General features: G+C 41.2%; 1 protein-coding gene across 1 annotated transcript in view; it reads right to left on the reverse strand.

The window, feature by feature from the left end:
- The window catches only part of LOC308676692 (cullin-1-like), a gene marked incomplete at its 5' end in the record, with an annotated part of 384,730 nt that overhangs the window by 167,236 nt on the left and 193,436 nt on the right, over window positions 1–24,058 (reverse strand). The window contains 3 exons of the mRNA XM_081342685.1: window positions 5,744–5,850; window positions 5,934–6,041; window positions 9,808–9,938. Coding sequence (XP_081198811.1) covers window positions 5,744–5,850; window positions 5,934–6,041; window positions 9,808–9,938 — 346 coding nt within the window. The remainder of the gene's footprint in view (window positions 1–5,743; window positions 5,851–5,933; window positions 6,042–9,807; window positions 9,939–24,058) is intronic.

Raw genomic sequence — 24,058 nt, forward strand, 5'->3', positions numbered from 1 at the left:
GCATCAGACGTCCACCTGATCGCTATGAAGCCAATGTAATATGTCAAGTTAGTTTAGAGCCATCTAACTGATGAAATCAGGATGTATCCTGAAAAGGAACAGGCATCATGGAAAGCTGCAATGAACAGGGAGTTAAAGTCTTTGCAGGATCTTAAGGTCTATGAGAAAGCAAAACTGCCACCTGGTGAGCAAGCTATAGGTTGTAAATGGATATATAAGATAAAGAAAGGAGTAGATGGAACTATAACCCATAAGGCACGTTTGGTTGCACAAGGTTTTGCCCAAACTACTGAGGATTATGACGAAGTGTTTGCACCCAGTCTGAGGGCGACTACTTTAAGAGCAGCTTTAGTGTGGGCGGCTAAAAACCAATATATGGTTAAACATGTAGATGTTGAAACTGCATATTTACATGCTCCATTGCAACACACTATTTATTTAAGAATACCACCAGGATTGACCAATGATAGAGACCATGATTGTTGGGAATTAAAGAAAAGCCTCTATGGATTGAAACAATCAGGCTATGAGTGGAATAAATGTATAGTTAAAGAGTTAAGTGCATTAGGTTTTGTAGCCAGTAATGCTGATCCTTGTTTGTTTAGAAGAGAACACAACGGAGCATTATCTTTTCTTTTATTATTCACAGATGATATTGCAATAATAACAAAAACTGAGTTAGAAGCACAAACTATCATTTCAAGATTGCAAAATAAATTCACAATTAGGAATCTTCGGGAAATAAGCCACTATTTGGGGTTAGATATTGTGAAAATGAATAGGGGTTTTAAGGTGTCGCAAGCCAGTAAAATATCTCAGTTATTAAAGAGATACAATATGGAAATGTGTAAACCAGCAAAAACTCCGATGGCTATGGATTTTAAGGACACTAATGTTGAGAGTCCTGTATTTGATAAGACTATGTACCAATCTTTGATAGGAAGTCTTTTGTATCTTAGTAATTGGACTAGACCTGATATTTATTACTGTGTAAACCAATTAGCTAGGTACAACAATAATCCAACTGTTAGACACTGGCAATCAGCTAAACAAGTATTAAGGTATTTGAAACAAACTATTCACTACTTGTTATATCTAGAGCCAAATCATGAGTTAATCCTTACAGCAGATACGAGTTTTGCCTCTGATACAAGCACTCGTAAATCTACCTCAGGGTTGGCTGTAATGTTGGGTGATTCTTTGATTGGATGGAAGTCCATTAGACAAAAACACATAAGCTTATCTACAATGGAGGCTGAATTTTCATGTCTATCAGTGTTATGTACAGAACTGCTAGTGTACAAACAATTATTGTTAGGTATGGGTTTAAATGTAAATGATCCATTCATTGTATATGAGGACAATCAAGCTGCGATAAAGATGGCAAATAATGCTGCAGTAAGAACAAGATCTAAACATACTGATCTTCGTTATCTTAATGTAAGACAATGTGTTAAAGATAAATTAATACAGCTAGAGTATTGCCCATCTGATGTAAATATTGCAGACTATTTTACAAAGGTACAAAGTGCTGTGAAACACAATGCTAATTGTGAAAGAATGTGCATAAGATTGTAAGAGTTATATATTATTCTACCCAAAGGGGAGAATGTTAGACATATGGTGTTAGCCTACAATGTTGGGTTGAAAATATATTAACCATAATGCTATGTCTTTAAGATGTTAATTGGCCAATGGGTGTGTAAGTGTTCTCATGGCCATAAGAGGAAGCTAGGAACGTAGCTTTTCTCTCTCTCTGAATTCACTGATCTCTACTATTACTGTTTTTGCTTTGCTGTTGGTTTACTACTGTTGTAAACCTGAACTGTGTATTGACCTCTGGACCAGTAAGAAGACTTTGTAGTTTGAATTGCTACTTGGACTGTTGCTATTGTGTATGACTTGGACTATTTATTTTTGACTGTGCATTTTTGTTTTTACACCACCTCAAAGTAAACTACTTTTTGCTTTTATAACTCAGTGTACTCTTGTGTGACTCTTACTGCTCTCAGTACCCTTCCTTGTCTGTGCAACTCTTTGGTAGCACAAGGAGACCTCTGCACAACAAATGCTTTAACAAGAACTCTCTGCTATGACCTGTCCGTCTTGGGTGGCCCTGCACGGCATAGCTCATAGCTTCATTGAATTACAGAAGCCCCTTCACCACAACAAGGCAGTAATCCATGAAGGGGAGAATATGTGGAGAACAGGCTTAAAATTCACATTAAATTATAACCTAAAAGAAAAATTCTGCAAAATGATGTATCACTGGTATTTAACACCAGATAAGTTATCTAGAATGTATAAAGGTATTTCAAATGAATGTTGGAAATGTAAATGTAAAGAAGAGACTCTTTATCATTTATGGTGGACATGTGATAAGGCAAAGAAATATTGGAGTAGGATTCATATATTAATAGAGAAAATTCTTAAAGTGAACATAAAGATTAAAACCAGAAACTTTCCTTCTGGGCCTAATGGAAAGAGAACTGGAAAAAGAAATTGGAACTCTGATTTTATATATGGTGACGGCAGCAAGATTGCTCTATGCACAAAAGTGGAATGATGCCTCGATTCCTACCATGGACGAATGGTTACAAAAGCTGATGGAATTAGCAGAGATGGCCAAATTGACTGTGCTGATAAAAGAAAAGAACATAAGTACTTTTGTTTCTACTTGGAAACAGCTTCTGGACTTTGTGCTTGAGGTGGGAAAAAATGATATCATGATTTTGGGTTTTACCAATTAGACTGATTTGCCGATACAGAAATAGCTAGTGCATACTACTATAGAAATGTAAAAAGTTGAGATTTGATTTTAATGTCTGATTTTACTGCAACAGAGAGAGTCGGAAGTCAATGCCTTTTGTTTCTCCCCCCCTTTTCTTCACACCTTTTTTGTTTTCCCTTTTTCTACTGTTGTCCCCTACTATTTGCTTTTGTATTTTCACATTTTATGTTATAAATGAATAAACCTATTTAAAAAAACAAACAAACATTCCCCAATAGTCTAGGAAGCCATTTTAGGACAGAAATCTAATATTATGAAAAAAAATTATAAGGATAATTTAACATTATCACAAATAGAAATGTATGATAAATTAACTGAAAATAAATCTATACTTCTTTGCTGTTAGGACCATCCAGATTTTTGTAGTCCAAATCTGATAATACTAGAGAATCTTTTGCTATGGCTCCTAAATAAAACCTGTGAAGTTTAAAAAAAAAGAAGACAACAATCAGGATCAGTGGCAATGATTATGTCTATCAACAATAGTGATATCTAATAGCAATAGCACTTAGACTTATATCCCACTCCATAGTGCTTTACAGCACTCTCTAAGTGGTTTACAAAATCAGCATATTGCCCCCAACAATCTGGATCCTCATTTTACCAACCTTGGAAGGATGGAAGGCTCAGTCAACCTCGAGCCTGTCAGGATCACACTCCAGATTATGGGCAGAATTAGTCTGCAATACTGCATTCTAACCACTGCGCCACCAGTGCTCCTACTTCTACTGCTACCTAGATCACTGGAAGACCACCCAGGGCATCGACACCATGGCCAAAAGGAACACCACAAAGCTGCAAGTTGAAGCTAGTGATGGTGATAGTATTAATAAAGCCGTAAACAAAGCCATTGCGTCCAGCTACGGGAATCATTTCTACATTCTGCTGGACTTCGAGTTGCTGGAGAGCCACAAGCTGTACTACTAGAGTGCGCTTGGGGACCGGCTTCAGTACAAGCTCACTTTCAATGGTTACGGGTGTGTGATCACCACAGAGGATAACAAGACTGCTAGCTACACCATCGATAACATCAGTCTGAAGGCTGACAAGATTTGGAGCCCCTTTGCAAGGAAGAGCAGGCAAAGATTCCCAAGGCAAGATGTGCCATGCTGATAGGCTCCTACCCCAAAAAGCTAATTGCTGTCATAAAATCAAAAGGTGCTTCAACAAAGTATTAGTTTAAGGGTCTGCACAGTTATGCAACCACATTATTGTATGTTTTTTATTCTTATTTTTCCCCTAAACAATTTCAGTTTGTTTTTCAACTGAATTGTACAGCTTATATACAAATTTAATAAATAAACAAACATATTAAAAGAAAAAATAATGAGCCTTGGTGGAGCAGAGGGCTGATGCCTCCTTAAGTAACACCAGCTGCCTGCAATTAGTGCAGGTTCGCATCCCACCAGGCTCAAGGTTGACTCAGCCTTCCATCCTTCCGAGGTAGGTAAAATGAGGACCCAGATTGTTGGGGGCAATTAAGCTGACTTTGTAATAATGCCGCTTGGGTGTGTGTGTGTGTGTGTGAAAGCCCTAACAAGCAGGCATATACATAGAATGAAGGCTACTGCTAAGCTTGTAAGCCGCCCTGAGTCTTCGGAGAAGGGCGGGATATAAATGGAATTAAAAAAAAAAATTCTGAAGTGATTTATCTTGGTCTGATGTTTTTACATCTCAAAAAAAGGTTGACTTCTTCTTCTTTGTGGCAACCCCTCAGATATTGAAACACTGCTATCATGACACCCCTAGTCTTTCTATTCATTAAACTAGACATACCCAATTCCAGCAACCACTTTTTTCTATTTTTAGCCTCCAGTCCCCTAATCATCTTTGTTGCTTGTTGCTGTTGTCTGTACTCTTTCTAGAGTCTTAACATCTTTTTTATATCGTGGTGACCAAAACTGGATGCAGTATTCCAAGTGTGGCCTTACCAAGGCATTATAAAGTTGTATTAACACTTCACATGATCTTTCAGTTTGCAAGAAATGGAGGTGCATCCTCATCATCCTATATCTTCTGTAAATGCATGTTTTGTGATTGATTACATCCACTATGAGAGCCATTTTGTGAATAAGCAAGCCCTCCATAGCACTATTTTTGAAAGGAAATATTCTCAGAAATTGAACCTGTGGTCACCAGCCAAAATGGTTTCTTACTCTTGATCCAAAAACCGATAACATTCACCACATTCCTTTGCTTCTTAGTAAGTTGTGCCCAAACCAAATAATATAAAAAATTCTGTAACAATTTCACAATGGTTTATCTCCACATAACAACAAATAACATTCCATTGGGTTATTTCTTTAAAGTTTTTTATCTGTTTTTCATTTAAAAAATAATCTCTGAATGGAATACAGCTCAAGCTAATAGGAATACTATCATACTAAACACAGCAATATAGTACAAATACCCAAGTTGAACAAGCTTTCAGTTGTTAATACTGAAAGCTAACAACTGCCACTGAAGTAGGCAGGAATTCCTAGTTCTCGGTATTAGTGCCTGTAATGAAACATCCTTTCTCAATTTACTGCACAAAGAATCTCTTGCAAATGTCTTGACTTGGGCAAATAAATAAGGAAGAATGCAGTACATCAGGATTCAGATTCTATGCCATATAACATTTTACCAACACAAGAACAATGAACTTGACTAAATAGCATGCCAACAGCCAGTGAAATCCTTTCAAAACTTACTCTGGGATTTTACAATAGTTGCAGCTTCCAGGACAACTTAAAAAAACAACACAGGCAATAAAAGCTTCCTCTACCTTGAATGGCAGTATTAAACAGGATGATAGAAAAAACATTTTAAGAATGAATGAATTAAGAATGAATACCTATTGCCAGATTTATTTTTCAGCTATAGGCAACATTTAAATGTGTGTGATATTATCAGTGATATGGGAAATGAACTAGGAAATTAGAGGATAAAACCTTCTCCCAGAATACATACCTTTTCTTTAGCAAAGAATCACAATACCGTGCCAACAACTCTGGAGATTTACTAGATGACTGGGCCATTTTTGTCACTGAATTATTATTTATGAAGTGACCACAAGCCTGTGAAACACATAAGTGACATGTTCAGACATTTTCAATAACACTCACTTGCTAGTTATAAATACAGTACTTAAACATACTACCTTGTCTAGAGCTGCAACAAACCCAGCGTCATTGTTGAAAGCAGACATGACTAGTGCATTGTATTTCTTATGAACATCCAACACTGTTTGTACATACATTTTTGGATCCTAAAAATTAAAAAGAAAGCAATGACAAACTCTCCCAACTTCTGTCAACTGCATGTTTGGGGGCAATCTTTTCATGTTCAGCCATTTAAAAATATTGGAAAAGGAAAGCTTCACTGCATTTAACATTTTAGCTTAATCACATTACTTTTACTCAAACCCAGTACTAATGTATTTTTTGTAACACAAAGCTTCTGATTGTATCACCACCAAGGTAACCTGTTTTTACCAGGATGAAAACACATGCTCCTTCAACAAAATCTTGCCCAGACATTTTATTGTATCAAAACAAATGAAATCAGTTTTTCCATTTTTCCTAATAATTTATTTAAACAGTTCTCAAAATGTGGTCTGGGAAACCCTGGGGGTTCCTGATACCCTTTCAGGGGGTCTGCAAAGTAAAAAAAAATCCTTATTTTTAAATTTCTCCATTTTAATTTCTAACACAGTAATAGTGATAGATGCAAACCACATAAACCTTTTTGGGGTCCTCATTTTAAGAATGTAAAAGGGATCCTGAGAACACAATGTTTGAGAACCACTGGTTTATTACACACAAACACACATAATGCATAAATTTGTATGCATGTTTATGTATGTTGGAAGAAATCATTTGGGCCAACCTCCACCCAGTGCATAAATACAAATTCAAGCAATCAGGTGAATGTTTCTCAGTTCATCTTTAAACACATTCAGCAAAGGAGAGTCTACTGCCTCCTTAGATAAGTGATTCTGTTGTCAAACTGCTTAATTGTTAGAATATTTTCTCTTAAAGGCAAATCAAATCTGCCTTCTTGGAACATAAGACCATTATTATTCATGTTGTGTCTGAATGATAAAGAACAGCTTATGACATTATGATCTTCAAGATACTACAAAAATGCTATTAAACCCCCTTTTTTCCTCAACTGTAATACAAGTAGTCCTTGCTTAACAAACATTCATTCAGTGATCATTCAAAATTACAATGGTGCTGAATAAAGGGGCTTGACACCTACCCACCCCCGCTCGAACCTAGGACTGTTGCAGTACCCTTGCAGTCACATGATTGCAATCTGGGTGCTTGGCAACCCATTCAGACTTATGACTGTTTGGCAAGAACCCTGCAATCATGTGATCGCCTTTTGCAATCTTCCCTCCTTGCTTTCCCAGAAGGTCAATTCAGCCTGGCTGATTCCTAGGGCAGAGGTCCCCAACCTTTTGAGCACCAGGGACCGGTTCCATAGAGAGAGGTTTTTCTGCGGACCAGAGGCGGCGTAGTTTCATGTACTGCCTGCATCCTGCAGATGGGGCTTTGCTTGTTTGCACGGCCTGGTTTCTGGCATGCCGGGGGTTGGGGACCGCTGTCCTAGGGGCTTGCTGAAAAAGGTCCATCCTGAAATCCAAGATTGGATTTCTGCTTGGATTTTGGGACCTTTTTTTGCCAGCCTCTTTAAGAACCACTGCCTGATGAAGAGACTCAAGTCTGTCAGGCAGCATTTTTGCTCTCAAAGAGGGAGCAAAACTGCTGCCTGATGAAGAGACCCTGCCCCATATGGGGTGCAATCTCTATGGTAAGCAGCGGTTTTTGCTGTCAAGGAGGCTGGGTGAAAATGGACTTTTTCACGTAGCTTCTTTGAGAGCAAAGGTGCTGCCTGACAGATTGATTTTGCTCCACATGTGTCAGCATCTCTCCGGCAGGCAGGAGGGGAACTGCAACACTGAACTGGAGAAAAGACGCTCAGATCACAAATATCCAAGCTTTGTTCCCAGCGCTGCAGTTCCCTTCTGCACACAGAGGGGAGCTGCCTGCCCACCTTTGACAGGCAGTTCTTTAGCTCTGTCCACTTAACAACTGGGCCTGGAAAAGCCAAGATGTGGTCATAAAGTCAGGTCAGGTCATGTGGTTACCCACTCTACAACCACCATGACCTACGACTGTAATTCTGGGTCAATTCTGGTCATAAGTCAAGGACTACCTGTACATAGTCCTCAGTTAACAACCACTTAATTAGTGACCATTAGAAGTTACTATGGTGCTGAGTGATACTTACAACACATCCTCAAAGTTCCATCCTTCCCAGCAACCTCCTAGTCACGATTGTGATATGGGCATTCAGGAACCAGCTCGCACTTATGACAGCTGCAGCAGCCCATGGTCACATGATCGTCATTTGTGACTTTCTCTGATGGTTTTCCACAAGCAAATGGGGAAGCTGGCAGGGAAGGTTGCAAATTGCTGGGCCCAGCATCAGCCATTCCAGGTCTTGCTGTGCTTGTGCCATGCCGGAACCTTGTATGCCCTCCCCCATTCAGCAGCAGCCACCCCAAATCTTGCTGCACTTACACCGGACCGGACCATCATGCACCCTCCTCCATACCACAGCAGCCACTTACCTGCCTACTGGCCTGTTTGTGAGCCACTTGGGCATTCTGCCAGCTTTCCCATTGATTTGGTTGTTGAAAGCCAGCAGGAAGTTGCAAGGAGGTCCTTGCTTAATGACCCATGAACCTCACTAACAACAGCAACAAGAACTGTTGGGATTGCTGTTGCTAAGTGATGCAGTCACATAATGTTGTGCTTTACGACCACATCACTTAGCAAAGGAAATTTGGGTCCCAATTATTTATTTATTTTTATTTATTTGTTTAGATTTATATACCGCCCTTTTCCCGAGGGACTCAGGGCGGTTTACAGGGCAAATTAAAACAGTGCAATGTACAAATTAAAATAAAATTAAATTAATAGCCCCAAAAGAGTTTAAAATTTAAAATTTAAAACCTTAAAATCCCTCAGTCCAGGCCGGCTAACTCAAATAGCCAGGTTTTTAGGTCCCGAAAAAACGAGCGAAGGTCGGGGGCGATCCGGAGTTCCACAGGCAGTTGATTCCATAGGGCAGGCGCGCCCACCGAGAACGCTCTCCCCCTGGGGATTGCCCGCCGGCACTCCCTGTTAACCAAGGATTACCTGTATGCAGTTCCCTCAATTGCAGCTAGAACTTGATTTCCAGCTCCCAGTAATTTTTGCTACAACTGCTCCAATATGTTTTGAACTGTTCTTAAAATGTGGTGCCTAGAGGTATCACTAGTTCATTATTAATTTCAGCATTATTCCTCAGCCCTTGCAATTACTATATTTATTGCTATTACAGCTTGAGCAAATACTTCTAAGTGATTGAAACTCATTGCCTCTTACACAGGGAATAATTTTAAAGAAAACTTATATGTATAATCTTTAAATGTGGGGCTCCTCTTTCTTTTCTAGCTAGCACAGCAGTAGCTTTATTGTGGCCTGCATGGAACCATTCAGAAAGTACCTGCTTAAAAGCTGAAATAAAGTATGCTCTTGAAGCAATCAAGAATATACTTTTCAAATGCAAACATGCACTGATTTTGTATTCCATCCCCCAAAGTCTATAATAATTATTATCATTTTGCATAAATGTATGCATTTGAAAGCTCTTTTCAGGTTCCTTTGAAAGCAATGTCTTGAACCACACAAAGAGCAACATAAAATTACTGAAGTATTTTGAACATGCTTGTTCAAATATTCACATAAACAGATTTTTCATAGCACAGCTTAACTGGCAGAAGACTGCAAGCAGCAAGATGATACACCCAATTTTCAGTGAGGAATGCTTCATTCTTACATGTTACATGTACAGTCCTAAAATCTTGACTCATAATGGATATTTATGACCTTCTGAATAAAATCTAGTTACTATCATTTTTTGAAATTTGATTCAATTAATGATATGAATTTAAGACAAGTGTTCAATCCAATACACACATTTAATGCAGCTTCTCCACATTTTTCAATGGCAGCTAGACCCTGATTATGAATGTGAGTTTCCAAAAGTTTTTTCAGTTCTCCAAGGCCATCCTGAATACCAGACACAAGGTTATACATGCGACCCAAATCTGGAAAAAAAGGAAGCAAGATATATTTTAATTTGCATTGATGTTTTTATGTGACCTTCTCATTTCTTCACCTAAGAACTAGCCAAGAAGAGACTAAGATCCGAAAATACACTAAAATAGTCAAAGAACTCTAAATCTAGAACAATGCACCCAGTCTTAGAGAGCAAAATGCCAGGTTAAAGATCTTCATTTCTTCTCAACATTCCATTCAGTTGGGAAAAATTTTCAAAGGGCAAAGTCTCCTTGACATCAATCTGAACTCATCAGCAGGAGGACCTGTCCACATAGTTTTCTTGGCAACAAGACATAGTTCTCTACTGCTTTCTACTTGGCTATTTTCTCAACTTCCTAGTCTAACTTATAGCCATGTGATTTCTTGGTGGTCTCCCATTTAAATATTAAGCAGATCTGAGCCTGCCAAGTTTTTCAAACCAGCCAAAATTGGTTATGTGTTGCCATGTAAAAAAAGGCATGATCCCACAAAAAGCCTGTTTATGAAAGAAACAATCGTTGCTTCTGGGCACAAAATTGCCATGTACTTGGTGAACATGCTAGGCACATTGGCCAGAGAAAATATTCACTTGATACTGAAACAGGAGGAAGTGTACAGTAAAATGAAAAAGAGGATAATATCAAATACAGTGAGGGGAAAAAATATTTGATTCCCTGCTGATTTTGTACATTTGCCCACTGACAAAGAAATGATCAGTCTATAATTTTAATGGTAGGTTTATTTTAACAGAGACAGAATAATAACAAAAAATCCAGAAAAACGCATTTCAAAAAAGTTATAAATTGATCTGCATTTTAATGAGTGAAAGAAAAAAGTATTTGACCCCTTCGCAAAACATGACTTAGTACTTGGTGGCAAAACCCTTGTTGACAATCACAGAGGTCAGACATTTCTTGCAGTTGGCCACCAGGTTTGCACACATCTCAGGAGAGATTTTGTCCCACTCCTCTTTGCAGATCCTCTCCAAGTCATTAAGGTTTTTGTTGCGGAACAATTAACATTCCGACCAGAGGAGGATAGACCGTGGTTCATTTGCATGGTGAATATCAAAGAAAAGAAATCCAAGGCATATTCTATTGTAAAACTTTTAATGAGAAAACAAAAGACCTAAACTGACTACATTCTCTCATTGTTGTGATTCAGGGTCAGCCTGTGGGTTCGGCAGTTGGGTCGGACGATTCAGAGGAGGAGGAGGGGGGTGTTGGAGAGGTTGCTGAGGGTGTTGGAGAGCTTGCTGATGAGAGCCCTCAGCCAGGCCCCTCCCATCTGGTTACGACGGAGACCCAGCTGTGTGAGCCTGACAGCGTGGATGAAGATGACCCACAGCTGGCCCTGTTCAAGGACGCCCGATGCAGGAGGCAGTCAATCAGGAGTAAACAGAGGAAGGCAATGGGGCACCTCGGAAGGAGGCAGAGAGAAGCCACGCCCTGAACTGTTTAAAAGGGGAATGCGTGGGAGGGCTGGTTTGCTGAAGGCAACCGTTTGAATAGCTCCTGTTTCATGGTTCGTGTCTTGTTTTGCTCTGTTTGCTTTTGTGTCCATAAATTTAGCAGGCTTAGTTCCAGCCTCTTGCCTTCTTGTAAAGGGGTTGTCCCTGCCTTATCTGCAGGGCCGGTAGTAGGCTGGTACAGAACACTCATCAGGCAGAAGAGAAAAGTAAAAAGTAACTGTGAGAAACTTTTTCTAGGCATGCGCACAAAACAGTCTGAAACCATAACATAGCTGGATTCACTATGGTTACATGATAAGATAATAACACAGGTGCAGAGAGCAGGGGAAAATGTACAGATAGAAATGAGCGAAGCTGGCAAAACTAAAAAAACACGCAGTGACAGTTTTGAGGCTGTTTGGCAGCTTGAACCTTCAGCTCCCTTCACAGATTTTCTATGGGATTAAGGTCTGGAGACTGGCTAGGCCACTCCAGGACCTTTAATTTAATTTAATTTAATAATTTGATTTCTATACCGCCCTTCTCCCGAAGGACTCAGGGCGGTGAACAGGGCAATACACAATACACCTTAATGTGCTTCTTCTTGAGCCGCTTCTTTGTTGCATTGGCCATGTGTTTTGGGTCATTGCCATGCTGGAATACCCATCCACGACCCATTTTCAATGCCCTGGCTGAGAGAAGGAGGTTCTTACCCAAGATTTGACAGTACATGGCCCAATCCATCGTCACTTTGATGCAGTGAAGTTGTCCTGTCCTTCATGGCATAGTGTGTTACCAATTGTTTTCTTGGTGACTATGGTCCCAGCTGCCATGAGATCATTGACAAGATCCTCCCATGTACTTCTGGGCTGATTCCTCACCGTTCCCATGATCACTGAAACTCCACGAGGTGAGAACCCAGATTCTTGGGGGCAATATGCTGACTCTGTAAACTGCTTAGAGGGCTGTAAAGCACTGCTTTCTTAGGGTACCACCGGTTAAGGAATGCCGGCGGGTTATTACCAGGGGAAGGGCGTTCTCTGTGGGCACGCCGGCCCTTTGGAACCAGCTTCCCACGGAGCTTAGGACCGCCCCCGACCTTCGCTCATTTCGTAGGGACTTGAAAACTTGGTTTTTTGAGCTGTCTGGCCCAGACTGAGGGGTTTTGATTATTTAATTAATGGGGTTTTAGTTAAGTTCAGGGATTAATTTAATCTTAGTTTTAATCATTTTTAATTGTATGTGATGTATTTTAACTTTTAATTTTCCCTGTAAACCGCCCTGAGTCCTAAAGAATAGGGCGGTATATAAATTTAAATAAATAAATAAATAAATAAATAAATAAATAAATAAATAAATAAATAAATAAATAAATAAGTCTTAAGTGCTATTGCTATTGCTAAGAAAATATAACAAATGGAGAAAAATCTTTTACTCAAACTTCCTCAAACCCCCAAATAAGTTACACAGATCTAATCCACATATCAAAGGATAACATCTGTAAACACAAATACAGTTAAATTAATTCAGTCTCCCAGTGGAACTGCATATTCACAAGAATAAACATCAGAGATGATATATCTACACACACATGCCCATCAAGTGTCACCGTAGAATCAGCACGTAGACACTTCTACACCAGGACAAGCTCCCCTATAAAAATCTGTCACTGTACCCCAATAAATATTTCTTTCTTCACAACTGTCTGGATCTGGCTGACTAGCTGTACTCAGTATGTGGTCCTCAATGGAACTGCATCTACAGGGAGGGAAGTGTGTAGTGGGGTGCCCCAGGGCTCTGTTCTAGGCCCAATGCTCTTCAACATCTTCATCAGCAATTTGGATGAGGGGATAGATGGGGAACTCATCAAATTTGCAGATGACAACAAGCTGGCAAGAATAGCCAACACTCCAGAAGATAGGCTTAAGATACAGAAGGATCTTGACAGTCTTGAACACTGGGCGCTATCTAACAAAATGAAATTCAATGGTGAAAAAAGTAAGGTTCTACACTTAGGCAAGAAAAACCAAATGCACAGGTATAGTATAGGTGGTACCTGGCTCAATAGTAGTAACTGTGAGAGGGATCTCAGAGTCCTAGTGGAGAATCACTTAAATATGAGCCAGCAATGTGCTGCAGATGCTAAAAAAGCCAACACAGTGCTAGTCTGCATTAACAGAGGGATAGAATCAAGATCATGTGAAGTGTTAATACCACTTTACAAGGCCTTGGTAAGGCCACACCTGGAATACAGCATCCAGTTTTGGTCACCACGATGTAGAAAAGATGTTGAGACTCTAGAAAGAGTACAGAGAAGAGCAACAAAGATGATCAGGGGACTGGAGGCTGAAACATATAAGGAATGGTTGCTGGAATTGGGTATGTCTAGTTCAGGGGAAGGCAACCTCGGCTCTTTGCTGACTCAGGAATTGTGGGAGTTGAAGTCCATGAGTCATAAAAGAGCCGAGGTTGCCTACCCCTGGTCTAGTTTAACAAAGAGAAGGATGAGGGGGGACATGATAGCTGTGTTCCAATATCTCAGGGCTTGCCACAAAGAAGAGGGAGTCAAGCTATTCTCAAAAGCACCTGAAGGCAGGACAAGAAGCAACGGATGGAAAATAATCAAGGAGAGAAGCAACCTGGAACTAAGGAGAAACTTCCTGACTGTTAGAACAATTAACCAGTGGAACAACCTGCCTCCAGAAGCTGTGAATGCTCCAACACTGGAGGTTTTTAAGAAGAGACTGGACAGCCATTTGTCTGAAATGGTATAGGGTTTCCTGTCTGAGCAGGGGGTTGGAATAGATGACCTCCAAGGAACCTTCCAACTATTGTGTTGTTGTTGTTGTTGTTGTTGTTGCTAGCTGCGAAGTCATGTCAGACCCATCGCAGCCCTATGGACAACGTTCCTCCAGGCCTTCCTGTCCTCTACCATCTTCTGGAGTCCATTTAAGCTCACGCCTACTGCTTCAGTGACTCCATCCAGCCACCTCATTCTCTGTCGTCCCCTTCTTCTATTGCCCTCAATCTTTCCCAGCATTAGGATCTTCTCCAGTGAGTCCTTCCTTCTCATTAGGTGGCCAAAGTATTTGAGTTTTAGCTTCAGGATCTGGCCTTCTAAAGAGCAGTCAGGGTTGATCTCCTCTAGGACTGACCGGTTTGATCGCCTTGCAGTCCAAGGGACTCGCAGGAGTCTTCTCCAGTACCATAGTTCAAAGGCCTCAATTCTTTGGCGCTCAGCCTTTTTTATGGTCCAACTTTCACTGCCATACATTGCAATTGGGAAGACCATAGCCTTGACTATACGCACTTTTGTTGACAGGGTGATGACTCTGCTTTTTAGTGTGCTGTCTAGATTTGCCATGGCTTTCCTCCCGAGGAGCAAGCGTCTTTTAATTTCTTGGCTACAGTCCCCATCTGCAGTGATCTTGGAGCCCAGGAAAATAAAATCTGTCACTACCTCCATTTCTTCCCCATCTATTTGCCAGGAATTGAGAGGGCCGGATGCCATGATCTTGGTTTTCTTAATGTTAAGTTTCAATCCAAGTTTTGCACTCTCCTTCTTCACCCGCAACAAGAGGCTCTTTAGTTCTTCTTCATTTTCTGCCATTAGAGTGGTATCATCTGCATATCTTAGGTTGTTGATATTTCTTCCGGCAATCTTAATTCCAACTTTTGATTCATCAAGCCCTGCCTTTCTCATGATCTGCTCTGCATATAAGTTGAATAGGCAGGGCGACAATATACAGCCTTGCCGGACTCCTTTCCCAATTTTGAACCAATCAGTGGTTCTGTGTCCAGGTCTCACTGTTGCTTCTTGGCCCACATATAGGTTTCTCAAGAGACAAATAAGATGGTCTGGTACGCCCATCTCTTTAAGAACTTGCCACAGTTTGTTCTGATCCACACAATCAAAGGCTTTAGCATAGTCAATGAAGCAGAAGTAGATGTTTTTCTGGAACTCTCTAGCTTTCTCCATGATCCAACGTATGTTGGCAATTTGATCTCTAGTTCCTCTGCCTCTTCGAAATCTTTCCTGTACTTCTGGTAGTTCTTGATCCACATACCTCTGGAGTCTAGCTTGTAGGATTTTAAGCATAACTTTACTAGCATGAGAAATGAGTGCAATGGTGCGATAGTTTGAACATTCTTTGGCACTGCCTTTCTTTGGAATTGGAATGTAAACTGATCTTTTCCAATTCTGTGGCCACTATTGAGTTTTCCAAATTTGCTGGCAAATTGAGTGTAGCACTTTTACTGCATCGTCTTTTAAGATTTTGAATAGCTTAGCTGGAATACTGTCACCTCCACTTGCTCAGCTTTTCTAAGGCCCACTTCACTTCACATTCTAGGATGTCTGGCTCGAGGTCAGTGACCACCTCACTGTGATTAACAGGGACGTTAAGCTCATTCTTGCATAGTTCTTCTGTGTAATTTTTCCACCTCTTCTTAACCTCTTCTGCCTCTGTTAGGTTCCTGCCATTTTGGTCCTTTATCATGCCCATTTTTGCATGAAATGTTCCCTTCATCTCTCCAATTTTCTTGAAAAGATCTCTGGTCTTCCCTATTCTATTGTTTTCTTCTATTTCTTTGCACTGTTCATTTAAGAAGGCATTCTTATCTCTTCTAGCTATTCTCTGGAATTCTGCATTCAATTGGGCGTACCTTTCTTTTTCTCCCTTGCCTTTCACTTCCCTCCTTTCCTCAGCTATTTGTAAAGCTTCCTCAGACAGCCATTTTGCTTTCTTGCATTTCTTTTTCTTTGGGATGGTTTTGGTTGCTACCTGTTCTACAATGTTGCGAACCTCTGTCCATAGTTCTTCAGGCACTCTGTCTATCAGATCTAATTCCTTAAATCTATTTGTCACCTCTACTGTATATTCAACAGGGATATGATTTAATTCATACCTGAGTGGCCTAGTGCTTTTCCCTACTTTCTTCAGTTTAAGTCTAAGCTTTGCAAAGAGAAGCTCATGATCTGAGCCACAGTCAGCTCCTGGTCTTGTTTTTACTGACTGTATAGAGCTTCTCCATCTTTGGCTGCAGAGCATATAGTCAATCTGATTTCTGTGTTGACCGTCTGGTGATGCCCATGTGTAGAGCCGTCTCTTGGGTTTTTGGAAAAGAGTGTTTGCTATGACCATTGTATTCTCTTGACAAAATTCTATCAGCCTGTGCCCTGCTTCATTTTGTACTCCAAGGCCAAACTTGCCTGTTATTCCGGTTATCTTTTGGCTTCCTACTTTAGCATTCCAATCCCCCATGATGATAAGGACATCATTTTTGGTGTTAGTTCTATAAGGTGCTGTAGGGCTTCGTAGAACCGGTCAATTTCATCCTCTTCAGCACTGGTGGTTGGGGCATAGACTTGGACTACTGTGATATTGAATGGTTTGCCTTGGATTCGAACTGAGATCATTCTGTCATTTTGAGGATTGTATCCCAGTATTGCTTTTCCTACTCTTTTATTGACTATGAAGGCTACTCCATTTCTTCTGAGGAATTGTTGCCCGCAGTAGTATACCTGATGGTCATCTGAATTAAATTCACCCATCCTGTCCATTTTACTTCGCTGATACCTAAGATGTCGATGTTCAGTCTTGCCATCTCTTGTTTGACCACGTCCAGCTTTCCTTGATTCATGTATCTTACTTTCCAGGTTCCTATGGAGAAAAAATCTTTACAGCATCGGACTTTCCTTTCACCACCGGACACATCCACAGCTGAGTGTCCTTTCGGCTTTGGCCCAGTCGCTTCATTCTTTCTGGCGCTACTAGTACTAGCCCTCTTCTGTTCCCCAGTAGCATATTGGACGCCTTCCGACCTGAGGGACTCATCTTCCAGCGTTATATCTTTTTGCCTTTTGGTACTGTACATAGGGTTTTCATGGCAAAGATACTGGAGTGGGTTGCCATTTCCTTCTCCAGTGGATCACGTTTTGTCAGAACTCTCTGCTATGACCTTTCCGTCTTGGGTGGCCCTGCACGGCATAGCTCATAGCTTCATTGAATTACACAAGCCCCTTCACCACGACAAGGCAGTAATCCATGAAGGGGTTATTATTATTATTATTATTATTATTATTATTATTATTATTATTATTATTATTATTATTATTATTATTATTATTATTATTATTATTATTATTATTATTTGCACAACCCTGGCTCGAGTTGGAACCCCAAATTATTCTTCTGAGAGTACCAAATTAATGAAAGAGGATCTCAGAGAAAAAGATGAGTCATCCTGATATTGATAACAATATTAGCCACTCAGTGTCATCTTGCACTGCAAGATGAGCAGCATATAAATTTGATCAATAAATATAAATACTGATAAGTTGGAAAACGTGAAGGCAAATCATAAAATTGATTTGTGAGCAGCCTGAAAAAATGCACAATTATATAGGCATTCAGAAGACCATATTTTGGGGGCAAAGTCTAACCAACTCTTCCTGCCACTGTACACTCAACTGGAAGTAAGCCTTTTTACATCATCCAGATTTTGAATAAACAGTCACAAAACTCTCAAGAGCTATAGGAAATGCAAATACAGCTCCCCTTTAACTTTCTAGGACAGGGGTCTTCAAACTTGGCCCTTTTATGACTTGTGAACTTCAACTCCCAGAATTCCTCAGCCATCATGGCTGAGGAATTCTGGGAGTTGAAGTCCACAAGTCATAAAAGGGCCAAGTTTGAAGACCCCTGCTCTAGGAGAAGGCAGAGAGGTCAGGAAGTAAAAGGGGCAGGGCCAACCTTACAACATTCTGTGTAGCAAACTAAATATGGCATTGGTGGTACAGTGAATATAAAAAGCCTAAACACCCATTAAAATGGCAGGTTTTTGAGATAGTATATCCAGTATATTCCATAGTATATCCAATGCCTTGGAAATTTTTGTGTATCCTTGTCCTGACTGTTACCTTCCTACAATGAGATCCCTTTGATGTTTTGTAAACTCTTTGCAGACCATGGCTTTTGCTGTAAGAGGTAGCTGAGTAAAGGTCAGAAAAATCCAACAAGCACAGCTGAACGTTATATGGACTTGATCAGAGTCACTTTTAATTGATGGCAGGTGTGTACTGACTACTTTTTAACATAAGTTTGAATGTGATTGCTTAATTCTGAACACAGCCACACTCCTACTTACAGGTGAAACTCGAAAAATTAGAATATCATGCAATAGTTCATTTATTTCAGTAATGCAACTTAAAAGGGTAAACTAATATATGAGATAGACTCATTACATGCAAAGCAAGATAGTTCAAGCCGTGATTTGTCATAATTGTGATGATTATGGCGTACAGCTCATAAAAACCCCAAATCCACAATCTCAGAAAATTAGAATATTACATGCAGTCAATAAAACAAGGAGTGTACCTAGAACAATATCGGACCTTTGAAAAGTATAAGCATGCATATGTACTCAGTACTAAGTTTGGGCCCCTTTTGCAGCAATTACTGCCTCAATGCGGCCTGGCATGGAAGCTATCAGCCTGTGGCACTGCTGAGGTGTTATGGAAGACCAGGATGCTTCAATAGCGGCCTTCAGCTCTTCTGAATTGTTCGGTCTCATGTCTCTCATCTTTCTCTTGGCAATGCCCCATAGATTCTCTATGGGGTTCAGGTCAGGCGAGTTTGCTGGCCAATCAAGCACAGTAATCCCACGGTCATTGAACCAGGTTTTGGTGCTTTTGGCAGTGTGGGCAGGTGCCAGGTCCTGCTGGAAAATGAAGTCAGCATACCCATAAAGCTCGTCTGCGGAAGGAAGCATGAAGTGCTCCAAAATCTCCTGGTAGACGGCTGTGTTGACCCTGGACTTAATGAAGCACAGTGGACCAACACCAGCAGATGACATGGCTCCCCAAATCAACACAGACTGTGGAAACTTCACACTGGACTTCAAGCATCTTGCAGTGTGTGCCTCTCCATTCTTCCTCCAGACTCTGGGTCCTTGGTTTCCAAATGAGATGCAAAAGTTGCTCTCATCAGAAAAGAGGACTTTGGACCACTGAGCAACAGACCAAGTCTGTTTTTCTTTAGCCCAGGTAAGACGCTTCTGACGTTGTTTGTTGTTCAGGAGCGGCTTGACAAGAGGAATACGACATTTGAAGCCCATGTCCTTTATATTCTAAAGGATTTTGAGGAAATTATTAAAAAAAGAAAACAATAAGAACTTCTTGTCTGAAAGAGCTGGAAAACAAATATTTGCTGACATCTAGTGGACAATTAGAATATAGCACATTAAAGAGAATGCCCAGAAACAAAGAAAAATCTATTCCCATGAACTCTAATAACCTTTAAGAAGATAGTTGCTAGGGAACAAAGAAGAGATTGTATACTGGGCCACCTATAAGATTGGAAAGTGTTTGAAGGAAAAGAAATACTTTGATTGTGGTCTAAATTTATGAACTGTTTAAAAACTTTGATCTATGACTAATTTTTGAGAGGGAAAGTTACAGGAAGGATTTAAGGTGGCTAAATATACTGAATTGCAAGTCTGTCTGGTTGACAATTGACTCTTGAAAGAAAGAATTATTATAAAACATTGATTTTACTGAAACCTTGACAATAGAAAATTACAGTGGATTATAAAAATTATGTATAAAGACAAGAACTATACAAAATTGGACTGTTTGGATTTTGAGTTCTAGCCAGCTTGACAAGGCTAATTACAGAGACTATGGCACTTATGACGGATTACTCGAAAGGGGGAGACAACATGGATATGACATATTCATCAAAAAATGACAGAAAGCCACACTTAATATCTACTCTTGAAGGATTCAGCCGGAAAGATCAAAGACCTCTAGAAGCAACATTCCAAGATAAGACAAATACTTTCCAAGAAGAAAGTTATGCAATGCTATGACAGATACAAATCATAATAGCTCTAAACCATGAGGAGATTAAACACAACTTTGATAACATAAATGAATACACTTCTAATTTAAATTTACAGTCAAAAAACATTCAAAGAACGATGGTGAAGAATGAACAAACAAATCAGATAACAGAATGTGAACTAGAAAAAAATGACTTAATTGGCGAAGTCACAAATGAAGGAAATTAAACTTAATACAAACAAGAAAAATCTCACAAGATTTGGATTCAACAATAAATATGGAAAAGATACCTTATGCATTAGAACGTCAAAATAAACCTGAGAAGAAGACTTAACAAAATGGACACTGCTAGGAGAATCACTGTTTGGGAGACAAAAATCATACATCTTACATATTATGTATCCTCTACACCTAACAACAACTATAAAAATACAAGAACTGTTTGACAAGTCGAAAATATTAATTTGGAAAATAATTTGGCAAAGGAAGAAGATTAGAGACGGGTTTAAGAGACTTGACTTGCCCTACCAGATGAAATATTATACCAGCAAACATTTGTTTGAATATGGCTAAATAAACAAATAACTTTGGCTATAAAGGGGCTTTAGAATAAGTGGGATAAGAGATATAAGTAATATGGTATTTTTTGATAAGATACAAAAAGTAAAAATATTGGTGTGATGAAAGTGAAGGAAAAGTTTGAACTTTAAAGACAAATTAAGTTTGAAAAGATTTAGGATTAAATGATTGAAATATTGAGGGGAAATTAGGCTTAATAAGAACTTTGAAAAAAGGATATATAGTGATTTAATTAATTTTTACAAATAGTAGTGAAATATAAATTGATTAGAAAAGATGTTATAGGTAGATGTTATGATAGATAAGTAGTATAGTATTTCTATAATACATGAAATATGAAAATACTGGGATGATATATTTAAGTGGAAAATTTGGATATTTAGATGTTAATTATTGAGAAAATTATGATTGATAAGAATTGTTTGAATATTATGGAGAAATTGAGCTTAAACAAGATTTATGAAAATAAGATATATGGTGAATCAATAAGATGACTTTTATGAAAATAACATAAGTTGATAAGAAAAAAAATGCTATATATGGACACTATTATTGTTGGTATAAATATAGAAGAAAATGTTTTTATTTAATCATTTATATATGAATAATCTCGCGTCCCGCAGGCCCGACATTCAGCAGGGGGCCGACATGAAGCACCGCGCCCCCGGGCCCTCCTCGCGGCGGGGAACTCAGGCCCCACCTGTCTCACGGCGGACGCACCTTCCTCGCGGCGGAAGCCACCCGCACTCTCCCGGCTGGCAAAGAAGCGCCCGCCGAGGCATCCCGGGGCCTCCCGGTCAGCTGAGGAGCACGCGTATGTGCGGAACAGCTCTGCCGGGCCCCGCCCGGTGCCGGCGGGCTCTGTGGCCTCCTCGTCAAGGGATGGGCCCGTCCAAGCTGTACTTCCTGCATTGAGGCCGAAGCTGGTGCCAGCGAAAGAACACAGCGCCGGCAGGCCTGCTGCGGGGCAGTTTATTTATTTATTTAATTAGATTTCTATACTGCCCTATTCCCTATTCTATACCTCCCATCCCCCGGAGCGCGTGGCGAGGGACTGGACCCACTGTACCTGCCTGCGTGGGTGGGGACTCGGCGGTGCCAGGGACCATGGGGGGTGGAGGGGTGTCCGGGGCCCAGGGTCGGGTGGGGGCTGTCCTTGGGTGGGGAATGGTTGTGGTAGATGGAGGTGGTGGGTCGCAGGGTTGCGGTTTCAGGGCCGGGTGGGAACTTACCTGGCGGGAGGAGAGCGCTGGGTGTCAGGGCGAGGGGCAAAAGACATTGATGAGGGAGGGAGGGGTGTAAATAGGGGAGGGGTGGATGTTGGCGTGTTTGGGTGGAGTATGGGTGTATGCCTCGGGCTGGTATTTAGCAGCGTTGGTTGCGGGTAGCAGCCAACGCTGACTTCGTTTTTCCTTTGGACTGCTGTTTGCTTTGCAATAAATTTTTCCTGTGGACTCAGCACTCGTTCTGGCTGCGTTATTTTCTGCTCTTCCGGACGGGGCTGAGAGCATGTCATCTTGGTGCGGCAGGTGTTGGCTAAGCTACAGGAGGTGCGGCTATACGTAAAATTGTCCAAGTGCGAATTCCACAGGACGCAATTGGACTACCTAGGATATAGGATTTCCGCGGCGGGGGTGGAGATGGACCCCAAGAAGGTGGAGGCTATCCAGCAATGGCAAGCCCCACGGACACGACGCCAGTTGCAAAGCTTCCTAGAAGCTTTGGAAATGTGGCGGCATCATGAACCAAGACAACACGCTGTACACCAGGCACTAAAGTTGTTATTGTAAAAAATCAATAAAACTCTTACCCCCCCCAAAAAAGAAAGTGGTAAGGATAGGGAAAGGAAGATGTACTTTTCTCATGTGACGCAGAAAATGCAGGTGCTACTGTGCCCGCTTCACCAGTGTCTCGCTGTTGAGTGACCAAGCCACCAAGAATCCTTTAAAATAGTGGTCCCCAACCTTTGTGGCTTGGTGGCCTAGTGCAGGGCTTTTCAACCGGTGGTACGCGTACCACCAGTAGTACGCGAGCCCCTGGCTGGTGGTAAGCGAGCCCAGCCTAGCTAATTATAGTGGGGGAGGGAACAAATCAAAACGGAGCTGCACAGACCTGGAGATCAGCTGGAGCTGGAGAGCTCGCCAGAATCCCCAGGATCTGTGGCGACATGCTAATTGGAGCTTCCAGTGCACCCGGAAGAGAAGAGGAGGAGGGCGGAGAAAAGAAAAAGTATAAAAGGGGCAGACCGGCCTGTTTTTAGAGGAACAGCGAGTGGAGCGGCGAGCGAGGAAGGGTGAGTGAGCAAGTGGTGTGTTTGGGGGGGAAGGGCTAGCAAGCAAACGGCTCCTGCCCAGCTCACTTGCGGAAAACATACTGCTTGCTAAGTGAAACTCCAGGATCAGCGCTGGGTAGCCTGCTGATCCTGGGGCTTCACTTAGCAAGCAGCCTATTTTCTGCAAGCAACTGAGCCGGGCAGGAGCCCGCGATCGGCTGAGCTGCGCTCAGAAGTCACGCTCAGAAACGCTGATCCCGGGCTGCTGCCCAGCTCAGTTAGCAAGCAGCCTCTTTTCTGCAAGCAAGTGAGCTGGGCAGCAGCCCGGGCTCAGCATTTCTGAGCGCGACTTCTGAGTGCGGCTCAGGTGATCCCGGGCTGCTGCCCAGCTCACTTAGCAAGCAGCCTCTTTTCCACAAGCAAGTGAGCTGGGCAGGAGCCTGGGATCAGCTGAGTTGCACTCAGAAGTCGCGCTCAGAAGTCGCGCTCAGAAATGCTGATTCCAGGCTCCTGCCCAGCTCACTTGCTTGCGGAAAAGAGGCTGCTTGCTAAGTAAGCTGGGCAGCTTACTGGGCAGACTCTAGGCAATACAGGACTTGGTGTTGGACTCTCCTCTTCTGCTTCCTCTACCTTCCCTATCGATACCTCCTCTTTCACAGCTACAGAAGGTTTATCATTACATTCTTTTACAGTAACATGGGTGTCACTAAACACAATAGGATCAACACCAACGCTTTCCTGCTCTAGCTTGTTCCAACCTACATGTTCTAGAAACTTAGCACTAGCACTACAATACACAGTAGTGGTACCTTGGTCCCAAAACCTAAAAGACCTGTGGTTGGAGTCGTAGCCTACAAAAAACAATTGTCTTGCTCTATGCTGTCCCTTTCGCCTCAGTTGTGCTGGAATATGAACCCATGCTGGGGCTCCAAATGTGTGTAAGTAACCTAGATCAGGTTTTCTACCATGCCAATGTGTGTAA

The sequence above is a fragment of the Vipera berus genome (assembly GCF_964194415.1).
Source record: "Vipera berus genome assembly, chromosome: W".
NCBI classification, from domain to species: Eukaryota; Metazoa; Chordata; class Lepidosauria; order Squamata; family Viperidae; genus Vipera; species Vipera berus.